The sequence below is a fragment of the Tachypleus tridentatus genome, chromosome 6 (genome assembly GCF_004210375.1).
Source record: "Tachypleus tridentatus isolate NWPU-2018 chromosome 6, ASM421037v1, whole genome shotgun sequence".
Lineage (NCBI taxonomy): Eukaryota > Metazoa > Arthropoda > Merostomata > Xiphosura > Limulidae > Tachypleus > Tachypleus tridentatus.
Window position 1 is genome coordinate 142,467,628 of NC_134830.1, and position 13,281 is coordinate 142,480,908.

At 34.5% G+C, this 13,281-nt stretch overlaps 1 protein-coding gene across 1 annotated transcript in view; it reads right to left on the minus strand.

The window, feature by feature from the left end:
* The window catches only part of eIF3c (eukaryotic translation initiation factor 3 subunit c), a 33,454-nt gene extending 20,516 nt beyond the window's left edge, over nt 1-12,938 (minus strand). The window contains 6 exon segments of the mRNA XM_076508453.1: nt 5,292-5,460; nt 6,156-6,277; nt 7,817-7,893; nt 9,792-9,857; nt 10,226-10,334; nt 12,862-12,938. Of these exon segments, the coding sequence (XP_076364568.1) occupies nt 5,292-5,460; nt 6,156-6,277; nt 7,817-7,893; nt 9,792-9,857; nt 10,226-10,317 (526 nt within the window). The 5' untranslated portion in view covers nt 10,318-10,334; nt 12,862-12,938.
* Between the last annotated feature and the right edge of the window lie 343 nt (nt 12,939-13,281).

Sequence of the window (13,281 nt, forward strand, 5' to 3'; positions counted from 1 at the left end):
ACAGTGGAGCGCCATTAAGCTGCAGACCAGTAAACCGAGAAATCGCTTAAGCCGCTGTAGCAAGTCTTGTGAGCGAGGATTATTACGGCTCACCGCTAATTTAAAAACATGAAAAAATGCGGCTTACGAATTTAATCCTGGCTTTATAACTTCAAGGGGATATTTAAAAAGGATTTGCTTTAATTTGAGAAATAAATAAAATATATTACGATAGAAATCGACCGTTAATCTACCTTATCCGCTCTCTATGTCAGCTTTATGGAGGCCGCAATTGTTACCGAATCACACCTCTCCATACATTAAAGTTAATCCGCGGTAAATCCGTGAAAAAAGTAATCAATAATTAAAGTATTATTTTTAATTCGATAATCTGATATAATGATCACGCAATGGCCTGGATGAGGCTCCTCGGTGGAGCTGTTGGCGACTTCAGCTTTTCAGTCACAAAGGTTTAAGCCACAGACCACTTAAGCTGCGGTTAAGCAGGTTGAACCCCAAATACTGCGGCTTAACGGCTCTCCAATGTCGTCCATGGTGAAGCACTGTCATTGGAACCCACACTGGGTGGGTGAGAGGAGGTTGTTTGATTTAAAGAACCAAATAAGACAAGCATTAACCATCCTCTCTAAGGTCTTACAGAGACAGCTCATCAAAGCAATTGGACAGTAGTTTGAAGGAATCTTGGGATCCTTCCCAGACTTGGAGAAACGTAGAACAATAGCCTGGCACCAAGCATCAGGAAAAACATTCTCCTGCCAGATCCGGTTAAAAACAATCAGAAGAACAGCAAGAAAAGCAGGAGGTAGATGGCACAGCATCTCATAGTGTATATCATCAAGTCCAACCAGTGTACTTCCAGACCGATGATGGGCCAGTTTGAGTTCCACCTGTGTAAAGGGACAATTAGCTCCAAAAGAAAGAGGTGATTGCTTTGCCCAAGTCTTGTTGGCTAAGAAGGTAGAAGAAGAAGCAGAAATGCTAGATACCCTGCAAGAGCTTTCACCTAGAGTATCAACAATGCTCCAGGTATCAGCTACTTCTTGGCCATCAGAGAGCAAGATTGAGAGAGAAACAGAGTTATATTGCCCACTGACCTATCGAATCTTGTCCCATATGACTTTGAAACTGGTGGTAGAAGATATGCTGGTTGTGAACTTAATCCAAGATTCCTTCTGGTTTTGACGTCTTACCCATTGAGCATGTGCACGGGCCCTCTGAAAAGCTATGTGATTCGAGAGTGTGGGATATCTACAGAAAGTATCCCAGGCTCGTTTTTGAGCCTTCTGTGCCATGTGGCAGGCAGGATTCCACCATGGCAATGATATAGTAGAAAACGTGTCAAGGTTTTAGGAATACATTGAGCAGCTGCTTGTATAATACAGTCAGTTACTGCAGCCACACAGTCGTTTATTGATGGCTTACAGATGATGGCAGAATGAAGTTCTGCAAGAACAGTGAAAGAGGGCCAGTTTACCTGATCCAGCTTCCACCGGGGCATGCAGGTTGAGTGGTATCGACCACGGCCAGTCTCTCTCAAGATTATAGGAAAATGATCACTGCCTTGTGGATTATTGTCAACCCTCCACGAAAAATGGGAAAATAATGAAGGGGAGCAAACTGAGAGATCAATTGCAGTAAAGGACTGACTAGATGCATGGAAATGAGAAAAAGAACCAGTATTGAAGAGAGAGAAATGATGATCAGAGAGCATATGATCTACAGAGCGACCCCTCCTATCAATATTAGTACTTTCTCAGAGGGGATGATGCCCATTAAAGTCCCCTAGGATGAAAAAGGGAGATGGCAATTGTTCAATGAGAGCATCAAGGTCTGATTGATCATATGTCTCTCCAGACAAAAGGTATAGAAAACAAACAGTGATGGTATGATCCAAGGAAACAAGGATGGCTAGGGCCTTCAAGGGAGTGTCAGTGGCAAAGACAGGGTAGGCACATGTTGATCAACCAACTTGTCCATCACACAGCCTGTCATTTCTGTATAAAGGAAACTGCCAAAAGGTGACTGTATCGACAAGTTTAAAAAATGTTTCCTGTAAGGAAAGAGAAACAGGATGGTAGGAAGCAATCAGTGTTTTGATGTCATCCAGATTAGAACATAAACCTTGACAGTTCCACTGTATCAGGGTGGCAATTTTTATTTATGCATAGGCAAATTGGGTGAAAAACCTTTCTGTTTATGACCATGTCATTTTTCCTTACTGTCCTTATTTAAGGGATGCCTATTGATCTCCATGGACCCTGCCCTGGGGTGATTGGGCAAGTCTTTGCTGTTGGAAGAGGATTCCAGTGACTGAGGACATGAATGAATGATCATTTTGCATCTTGGGGTGGGAGAAGATGTATCTGAGGAAAAGCCTGTATCTGGAATAAAAGGATGTGGATCTTGGGATTTGGTGGAATATATGTAAGGGACAGAGATGTGTTGAAGTTAATTCATCGACTTTTTTAACCATGGAGGTCAAAAGACTTTTCATTTGTTTGGAGAACAATTCATTTGGAAGCACGGAGAGGTCTGTCTGCATTCCCACTTTAGTTGTGGAATGAAGTGCAGCAGCATACGTCCAAGATGAAGTGGTGGACAGCAATTTTCAAGTCTCAGGATAAGTAATTTTGCAAATTGTTTTCAAATATTGCACCTCTTTTTCTTCCAACCACTTAGAGCAAGAATGAAAGTAGGATGGGTGAGAGCCATTGCAATTGATGCAATGAGGATCCATTTCACACTCATAGTCATGATGGTTCTTGCCACTGCAACAAGCACAGTCAAGGAACCACGACATGATGTCTTTGAGTGACCGAACCGTTGACACTGGAAACATTGGAGAAGGTTTGGAATGTATGGCTGTACTCTGCAATTATGATAACCTGCCTTGATGGTGGTAGGCAGATGTGGTGATGTAAATGTGAGAATGAGGACTTTGGTCGGCACCATTATTCCATTTTTGTGAGTGGATATACACCTTACTGCAGAAACTCCTTGGGTGGAGAAACCAGCGAGAATCTCCGACTTTGGAATGTTCTTCAAATCCCTCTCAACAATAACTCCTCATTATGAATTCAAAGTAGCATGAGGTGTAACCTCAATAGGTATATCCCCAATTGCCTTTGAATGCAAGAGGAGTACACTGTGTCGAGATGTGGATGTTTCCACCAATATGACACCAGATTGAAGCTTCTTTACTGTCTTTGGAGAGTCAGCAAGTCCCTCTAGTCCCTTCTGAATGAAAAAGGGAGACATTTGCCCTAAAGGTTTGTCTGAAAGTGAATGCAATATAAGAAAGTGAGATACAACAGGTGGTGAGGATTGCTGCTCAGAATCTTCAAGACATGGTCGTTTATCTTTAGACTGTTTTTTCACTATTTTATTAATATTTTTAATTGGAGTATCTATAATAAAGAGAGGGAAATTTCTGTGCCCACTAACCACACCCACTATGGAGCCCTACAAGGAGACATGCTACAATCTCAAACAAGGACACTGCAGCAATGCTAGGGTTTCGTAAGCACTAAACCCAAACACCAGCATCAGATATAATGTCCACAACACCTGTTGAGAACATTCAGCACTGGTAATTGGTTGACCCTAGCCCGAGTGGACTAGCTGACTGACCCAAGGGGGGGGCCACCTCAAGGCTGCCCGTCTACAGGAATTTAAGGCCAAAGTGGTGTGTTAGGGTTGGACCCCTCAATCACCAGGATCCCATGCACTGCAAACAAACACGTGGGTGGATGTTTAGATCCCAAAGGAAGCAAACTGAAAGAACAGAACCTTCCCTGGGAAGTCCACTCGCCACGTACAGGAATCCACACTGAGGAGCAGAATTTTATTAATCTTCATATTTAGTACAACAGAAACTCTGTGGAAGTGTTTGTGTTCAACAAACAGTTAATATTCTTGTGTTTCCCCCTTTTGCTTTAATGACTGTAGACAGTCTTCTATATATTGTTGCAATATATTTAATCAAAGTGGCTTTGAGATTTTACCCCAAATGTCTCTAATACACTCCCATAAAGTTTCTTTGGTAGTAAATTTGGATTTATTAAGTTTCTAATCTGCTCATTTAAATGATTCTGGCAGCTGTTTTATTAACTAAGTAATTTCTGCATGGGTTGGATGAATGTTCTGGGTTATTATCTTCTTTATAGTAGAATCCTTTATTAATAATACACAAACTACTGGGTATACACCATGACGTATCAGTATCTAATGGTACATGTACTGGCCCATTATCTAATCTACTTTGCAAATACCTCCTGTTGCCTCAGCAGAAAAACCATCACACTGCTTCAGGTACTATGCATTAAGGTAAGAATCTTTCACCTTTTTGCTGCATGGTATGTAACCTACACCTTAAACCAAATATTTTATATTTGGACTTGTATGTCCACTACACCCTTTTCCAATCATCAACAGTCCAGTTTTGTACTTTTTTTTTTAGCAACTTTTAGTCTATTAACAATACCTGGAGAATGAAATAAAGGTTTTTTAACTGCTATACGATCAAATATTCCATTCTCATCCAGTCTTCTTGATACTGTAGATCTGGACACTTTTCTATCATTTGTCATTTATCTCATGTTTGAGATCAGTGGCAGTCTTTCTTCTGTCCCAAAGACGACATAAAGGAAGATACTTAACATCAGTATCACTGAGTTTAGGTGCTCTGCCTCTTCCTTTCCTATTTTCACATTTACCTGTCTCAGTCTCACAGACACAGGGTGTACTTGACAGTGTTTGAGGAGTATTTCAAATATGCATCAATTTGTTGGAGAGTCCAACCAGCATCACATAAATTTTATGTAAACTCTCTGCTCTACTGACAATTTTCTATGCTTCTGGGGCAGTGGCATGACAGCAAAACATAATATATAGTATTAAACAGTGTTTTTATGAAAGTATTTGTAGAGTGCTATTAAATTGGTTTCTTCTAGCATATACAGGTACTATACGTGAACCCCTTTCTATATAATTAAAACATTGCAGATGGTATCATGACAGCTATTTCAGACCCTAAATTTGATTGGTATGTTCATATAAGCAGAACCTTTATGACATGCCCTTGGTACATGTATATGAGAATTATAAAGAATGATAAGTATTCTTAACCTGGGTCATTAAGTTGTCAACAGAGATCAGTGAATGTGTTGAAAATTACATTCTGTAATGGCATGGAAGAATTGGTCCCATAAAATGTAAAGAATGAGAAAATATTATCTCACCCTAACACTTATATATTACATCCAATGATTATGTTTGTTTTATTTGTTTACCAGATTCTTCCTGTTCATCTTTCTCTTCTTCAACTTCAGGATTTTCTCTGTAGTTAGCTAATTCAGTATCGAAGTCCTTATTATATTTTCTTAACTTCTGTCGCAAAGTGGCAAGCGATTTAGAATTGTTTTTTGACATGTTTTTTCTTCCTTCACGATCTTCCCAGCACTGTATACAATCAAAAAATGAGTAATGAAAAAATAACAGCATAATAAACTAGGATGTAGTGAGACACAAATAATAGACATCAGTTATAAAGAGGGTTGTCAAAAACAATAATTACAAAATTTGAAAAAGCACTGGTTACCATTTTACTCAAAATCTTTAACAGGTGTTTCTACAAAACATGTAGATGGTTGAGAAAAACTAACAAAAACTCTTTGTTTTTTCAGGCAATTAAAACTTTTTTTTTTCTTCTGCAACATGACCCAAAGCATCTTATTAGAGAGTAAAATAAACATCCAAATAACAAGCAGCAACAAATTTTGCAGTGCTAAATAACAGTAACATTAAATAAAACCACAGTTTTTTACAAAAGTTTCATTAAACTGTTTATACTCACTGATATTGGAAATTAAGATAGTTAATTTCCTGAATAAAAACTTTGTTAAATCAGATGGCAGAAGTACTTGTATCACTATAAACTTATATTTTCTAATTATAATACTATTTTTGTGAAATATCATGTAGGTCAAAGAAAAATATGCATATACATAGAAAGTGAATTATGAGAGCTGGTAGGAATGCTAAGCCAGTGATAACTTTAACAAGAACAAAATTAATTTACAATAATTATGATCATCTGCATAATTACGTGCATCTGTTAGTGACTTAAAAAAAAAAATTAAATAATAATTACGTGCCTCACATATAAAGTCTTCTAACTCTGCTAAACAACGAATATAGAATTTGGGAGTGATCCCATCTTCTTCCTTGTCGATCACAGGTCTCGCTTTCTGAAAGGCTTTGGTCAGGCTCTCGAAACCTGCAAATAAAACAAATGCATATGCATTAAAAGGTAACTGTAAAATCTGTAAAACACGAAAGAATCTGTTCTACTTTACAATAAAATGTGGTTGTCCAAGATTTGTACCTCCTGCTACAGTTTCTCACATCTCGTGTAGAAATGCTGACCCATGTTTTAGACCACTTTGTTCTGAATCATCTGTGTAATAATATTGGCATCACAACATAATAGAATGACAAGTTGATTACTACAACATGTTTTTATGCACAGTAATTTCTTGCAGAAAGTTAAAAATCAATAAACTAAAAAAAAAACAATGTTTTCGTGGAACACGTTCTCCCATCTTCAAGAGACAAGAAAGCCACAAAGTTTTTTATCTGTATATCAATGTAAGTGTGCATGTATCATTTGCATTTCATATGATGAAGTCATTTACAAAATTAATTTCCAGAAATTCAATTCCATGGTATCAGGAACTAAACTTCTATTCAGAATCATTTCTTACATATTTAATTTATTGTTAACTTTATTTCTCTGTACACTGTCCAAATCAATAATATCTTTGTCAGTGATTGTAGGACTATCTTCCAGAGTTTCCAAAATATTGGGTAAAAGTCGAGTTAACAGTCCCGTATTTTAGAAGAAAGCAACAGTTCAGAAACTGATCACCCCCACTTCTTCACAAGGGGACCTTTCTTAAAAACTTTTAGAGATTTAATCCACTGTTAGACAGAATTTTGGTGGATTTTGATTGAAGTTGTGTTTCAAAATTATTCACCAAAAGTGCAAAAAAAACAACAAAAACATTTATTTCACTTTATTAAGAAAATAAGTTAACCTTCAGAGGCTGAGAAAATGTAACAGTTATTCAAACATCTTAGAAGAGCAATTAAAGAACATACTGTAATCAATAAAACTTACTTGTGCAACTAAAACTATATATACTTGTATTTAAAGGAATTAAAAATGGTCATAAATCACATTACGCCTGCCTCAAAAAACATTTCTCAACAATTTTTTAGTTTGTACCCTAAAACTGTCACCAGTCATTGTGCCTCTTCAAGCTTACCTAGTATGTTTGACAAAATTATTAACACTTTATAACAGCTAATGGCACACGAACCAATCGATTTGTACATGATTCACTAGGCATACAATCTCCATCCTAAAGTTCCTTGAGCACAGTTTGTAAGTGGAATTTGTACTTGGCTCTGCATAAAGAGTGACTAAGCATGGACACATCAGATAAATCTAAACATCCTGTTTGGAGTTACCCATCTGACAGAAGTAGCCTGCTATTAATAAAGTTATACCAATATCATGTATAATTCTTTCATGCTTGAAACATATTTGTCACATATAAATTAAAAAATAACGTACACCTGTGCTGTACTACAGCATTCTACAATAAGTTTAGCTGGTGGTTGTCATAGTAGCCAGCGACTTTCATCCATTATAAGGTCATTTTGAAAGAACTCCTACACGTTCCTAAGATTAAGCCAAACATATTAAAAATTCTCTGTTCAGTAACAGTGGAATAAATGAAAGGCAACTTACCTGTAAGCATCTTTGTGAAGTCTTTGATCTTTTTGTGGTTTCTAAGTTGCTTAATTATATCTGTAAGCTCTTCATACCTGCACAAGTTTTTTTTCAAGAAAATAAATAAATAAATATTAACATTACATTAAGTGATACTTAAAATATTTCTACACTGCTGAACAAGTTTGTTTTCTCAAATGAAATAAGCCTCATTATTACCTTAACTCCTTTTTTGTTTCTAATTCATTTGTCCTGCAAACATTTTAGTATTATCACATTATTCACAAGAGACCAACAGGTGAGAACCTACTATGAACGTTATAGTTTTACCAAGTTATATTCAAAATTTAATAAAACAAATCTGTCATCATCAATTTATACCACAAAATTTGGTATTAAAATGTAACTAATAAAAAAATCTTTATCATACAAGTTTTAATTTCTTAATTTCAAAAGGGAATATATATATATATTTCAATTCTAAATCTTAGTGATTTATGATGCAACTCCAACTCTTGGGCACTCTGGACTGCCCATTTAAACTTTGTTACCCCTATCCAAGTTTGAGTTTTAACAAAAACTGTAGTATATATTAGAGACAATCTAATTTTATAGCCTCTAGTTGTCTTCCTTCACAGAGATATAAAACAAAAAGTCAAACTCACATGCCACATCCTCCAAACAGTCTTTCAAAAAATGTCAGAAGTTTACTATTCCATTATTTAGAACCAGTAAAAAGATAACAAATTAGCTTACTGATTTATGCTCGCTACTCTGACTACAGCCATTAAATTATTTTTTCTACAGATTCAAAGTTATTGCCATGTTTACCTCAAACATAATGATGAAATTATTTTTATGTGTTCATGGATTTGTTAGAAAACTAATTAAACTATAATAGGTAGAATAAATTGTATTTTGTTTTTTAAACAGAAGAAATAAATAAAAATTCAGTAAAGAACTATCAATACATGTACTAACAATCAGGGCTAACTTACCAAGACTTCAAAAATACAAAGCCCATAAGTAAGCACTAAACTTTTTGTTAGTTACATTTTTATCTGTTTTATTGTTAAAAATTCCAAAAAATGTTTAAAGTAAAAAACATTCAAAAAACAAACTTAAAAATTATATGTTTTTCTTTAGTAAAAATCTCATGAATGTTGCAAGAGAAAGGCAAGACACTTTCATTGATAACTGTGTCTACAAAGAAATACTTCAACAAAATTTACTCTGTGATGTAATGCTGTTATGATAGCAGTTATACCTGACTGGAGGGCAGGCATTTGTACCAGTTGTTTTAAAAGTAACTAAAATATCAAAATCAGAAATTTATCATGTTAGGTAAAAAAATGTAAATTAAAATAGAAAACTGAATACAAGTCTTTTGGCGAGATACAGACATGAGTAAAACTTGCGTACTTTAATATGTTGTCTACAGAACTTCAGCCATACACTCAACAGGTAGTTAAACATTGTCTAAAAAAAGGAAAACCTACATAAACAGTTATGTTTTTTAAAATATTTCTATCTTTAAACAAACTGAAAATGATTATCAATAAGAAACTTGGTGCACCTGATTTGACCAAGAATTCACATTATGTTTGGATTAAGATTGTAATGGACACCTGTGTTCATCATGAAAACAGATGTAAACTGAGACTGTTCAGAATAAACAATTGTAATTGTTACAATTTGTCACAATGTTTTACTGAAAGAAAATAAAAAACATTATTTTAGGAGGTCCTAGAAAGTATTTTTCATCTTAACACTAAATTCATCTTGAAATCTGACTCGTACTTTGACTAGTACGAAGAGACAAAATCTTCAGTAAAATAATTTATCAACATTTCTAAATGTTTGTATGCAATGTAACGTTTGTAACATTTATCAAATGTTTACTGAATTTAGAATCTACAGTGACTAGTAATTCTCCAATATGTTTATAAATTTTAGCATTTAACTAAAGCAGACTTTTTAGGTTTACCCTTACCTCTTTTCTCTAGCACTGCGAACAACTCGTTTGGTCTCTTCCTCATCATCACTAAATGTGAAAGCTCTGTACAAAAAAGCACAAAGTAATAACAAATCATTTTCTTTAGTAATTACAAAAAATCTAGCTTATGAGACATGCTGTAATCATTCTGGGACCCTTAAAAAACAATACTGTACTTATAACCAAACTGTTGGAAATCTATTAATGCAATATCAGGAAAACTCAATACTGTTCAATTCACTCTAAAATTAAGATTTTTATGTAATAGTAAAAATTACTGTATTGCATCTTAGAAGAACCATTCACAAATACATAGCAAGTAAAGACACACAAAATGTGTTCCTATTTTGAATCACACCATTTAACTAATGTTAAAAACTATTAACAAAAGCCAGCTGACTATACACTATACAAAGTTGTTAATAACTTACGATGATATGACTGGTGCTTTTTGTTGCACCTGTTCCTCCTCGCTTGACGAGGACTCGCTCTCGGAGTCAGATACAGCAAAGAAACGACTCATTATGCTTCTAATCTATCCTACAAAGTAAAACGTAATAAGAAAACATACGTAATGCAGAGAAACACCACAATTAATTTGTAACAAACTATACATATGAATTACATTTACCTACTTAACAAATTTAACAGGTTTAATAACTGGTTGTTTTCAGGATATACCAATTAGTTCATTTTTGGTCTACCAGATAAACTACTAGATGGTGTGGTCAATAAATATTTGTGTAGGTCACACTTGTGTTCTACCTTATGTGCTTACAAATAAGTAAACAAAATTTGGAGGGGGGAGGCTACTAGACAAATGTATACTTAAGCAGATATGCAGCTTATGCTTATCTATATTATACATGCACTGGTGTTTTATTTCTCTGAAGGCAGACCTGAGGCTATAAACAATTACTTTGTTTTCCTGAAGGGAGGGTGGAGTGATTTATCAAATTAAGAAAGAATATAATTTTAACACCTCTGAAACTGTTGCCACCTGGAGGCATGTTAGGAAATTTAGAATTTTTTTGAGAGCAAAATAGAAAAATTTTTCCATTTTGGCAATACAATTAGGAAAAAAATTATCTTTTGTATTGAAGCTTTAATAGAAACATATATTACATTGTTGAGGCCTGCAAATTTAAACTTTGCAAAAGTTGTTTTGGTTTTGATAACAGATTTTCCATAATTTAGCTATGCAGACTTTTGAAAATAATATTCATTTTCTTCCATCACATAAGAATGTTTTATATATGTACAAGAAAAAACTCATTTAGATCAAATTATTTTGTTTATGAAAAAGAACATCATTATGTTTGTTAACAAAAATACAAACTGAAGGAAATGGAACACTGATATCATACGAATATGTATTCTTATTCATCCTGATTTCTTTGGAAGAACTAGGACGTTTAGTCTCAAAACTACATGTTGTGATCTTTTATGTATTGCATTTGTAGCATATTGTTTCACTGACCAGCAATAATCAGCCATCACGGTGACGTTCTACTTTCCCTGATGTTTTGATGAAACATTTCCCCTTGTTCCTTGCTGATGCACTGAGATCTTTAGGGTAGTAGTAAACATGTGAATGTAAGAAATGAACTTTCAGGTTCATATTACAACCAAACTTTTTGAATTTATCTCCCATGTTATTAACAATATTTTCATATATTGAGTCTTCATTGTTTTCTAAAAAATTGTCAATAACATCTTGAAAGGCAATCCACACTTCTTTCCCCAATGTCCTTTTGAACTGTTCATCCAAAGTCAATTTTCTAATACGAAGCCTAACAAAAATCCTACTTTCAGTTTCACTTCTGAGAGAGCTGTGAATTGCCCACAGAGATACTTGAAACAGTCACCATCTTTATCTAAGACCTTTACAAATTCCTTCAAGTCCAGTTTTATGTGGAGTTAATAGAACATTCTTTATGCGAACCCAACTTTCATGTTCAGTGTTTTTCGACTGTGGTAACAAGTTAATTGCATGGACACTGTTTCTTTATCCAGTACTTATTTTATGCCCTGTTGTCTCATTCAAATAAAAAATCATGTAATGTGTTCTCATCAGCAGTAGTGGATATCACCTTTCAGAAGCTTAAACATGGATCAATAATTTATTTAAAAGCAAAGGGTGGATATAAACTTTCATTGTTCCCACAATATCCATAGGTGAAATTATATAGCTAGTTAGCCCACAACTAACTTTTGATATACAAAGAAAACACCAGGAGGGAGTGTGCTTGGATCTTACAACTTCATGCAGAAATGCAATATTCTGTTTGAGTGCAATTATCTCTTGATAAGTTTTTACAAAAGAAACCTTTTTTTTTTCAAACTTTTCACAAATAACATTTTCCTCCAAACCTTCACATCTCCAGAACAATCCAACATATAACAAAACATTTATCCATTATGTGAGGATTCTATAATCATAACTGATTTCACAGCATATTATTTAATGCAGGAACGAAAATTTACTGGTTTTAAGAGTTAATATCCCGCAATTATCACAAAATATCTGATTCTAGAGTACTATTTTCTTTAACGTATCTAGTTTTTCCTGGAACTGCTTGCATCAGTTGACATCTTACCTTGAAGGAGATGCAAAATGAAGTTAATTTGTGATTCAATTATAATGTAGGCTATTTTGCAATCGATTATCTCAGAGGTGAACTTCCCAAACATTGATGCGATAACTGTTTGAGTCTTTAAGGTCGATTTAATTTATATGACCGTATAATACGTTGCCCCTGGTATTGCTTTTTATTACTACAATATAGTTTGAAATCAGCAGCATGTTCCCTCCCAAACAAAATCGCTACGTTATGGTTGTAAATCGTTGTATTATTAGCTTAATCTGCAATCAGTACTGAAAGTGAGTAGACCGAGTCTGAAGTTAGTATTACTAAAGTCACTAGTGAAACATAAACGTTCCCACATGTTGTGTTATTTGAAAGAGCTCATACTTACGGTGCGACGAACAACAGAAACTTCACAAAACAGCCAAAAAGTTTATTAAATATTAAACTGTCAACTGACTATAATAAATTTACCATACCTGATCTCGACAAAATCATAAAATGGAATAGTAAACGTGACAACAACCTCACCACCAGGGGTTGCATAAGAACTTTAAGAGGGATAAATGTGCATTATTTTAAAAATTGTTAATAATTATAACAGTTAAGTACGATACTTATTTTGGCATTTTGTAAGATTACCTATACTATTCATAAGCCTGAAGATATAAATGTGGTTAGAATAATAGATATTCACACATAAACATGTATTAAATCTTCTGACCACTGAACTTATAAAATATGTTTTAAAACTTGGGAGTTTACTGTATTCAAACAAAGAAGTCATGAAGTTCCAATTAGGTTTTCATTAGTTTCCAATTTAGGTGATTTAGGCAGAATGCTGTTATTATGAATCATATTTTTATATTTAAACAAACTAAATATGCTTATCGATTGGA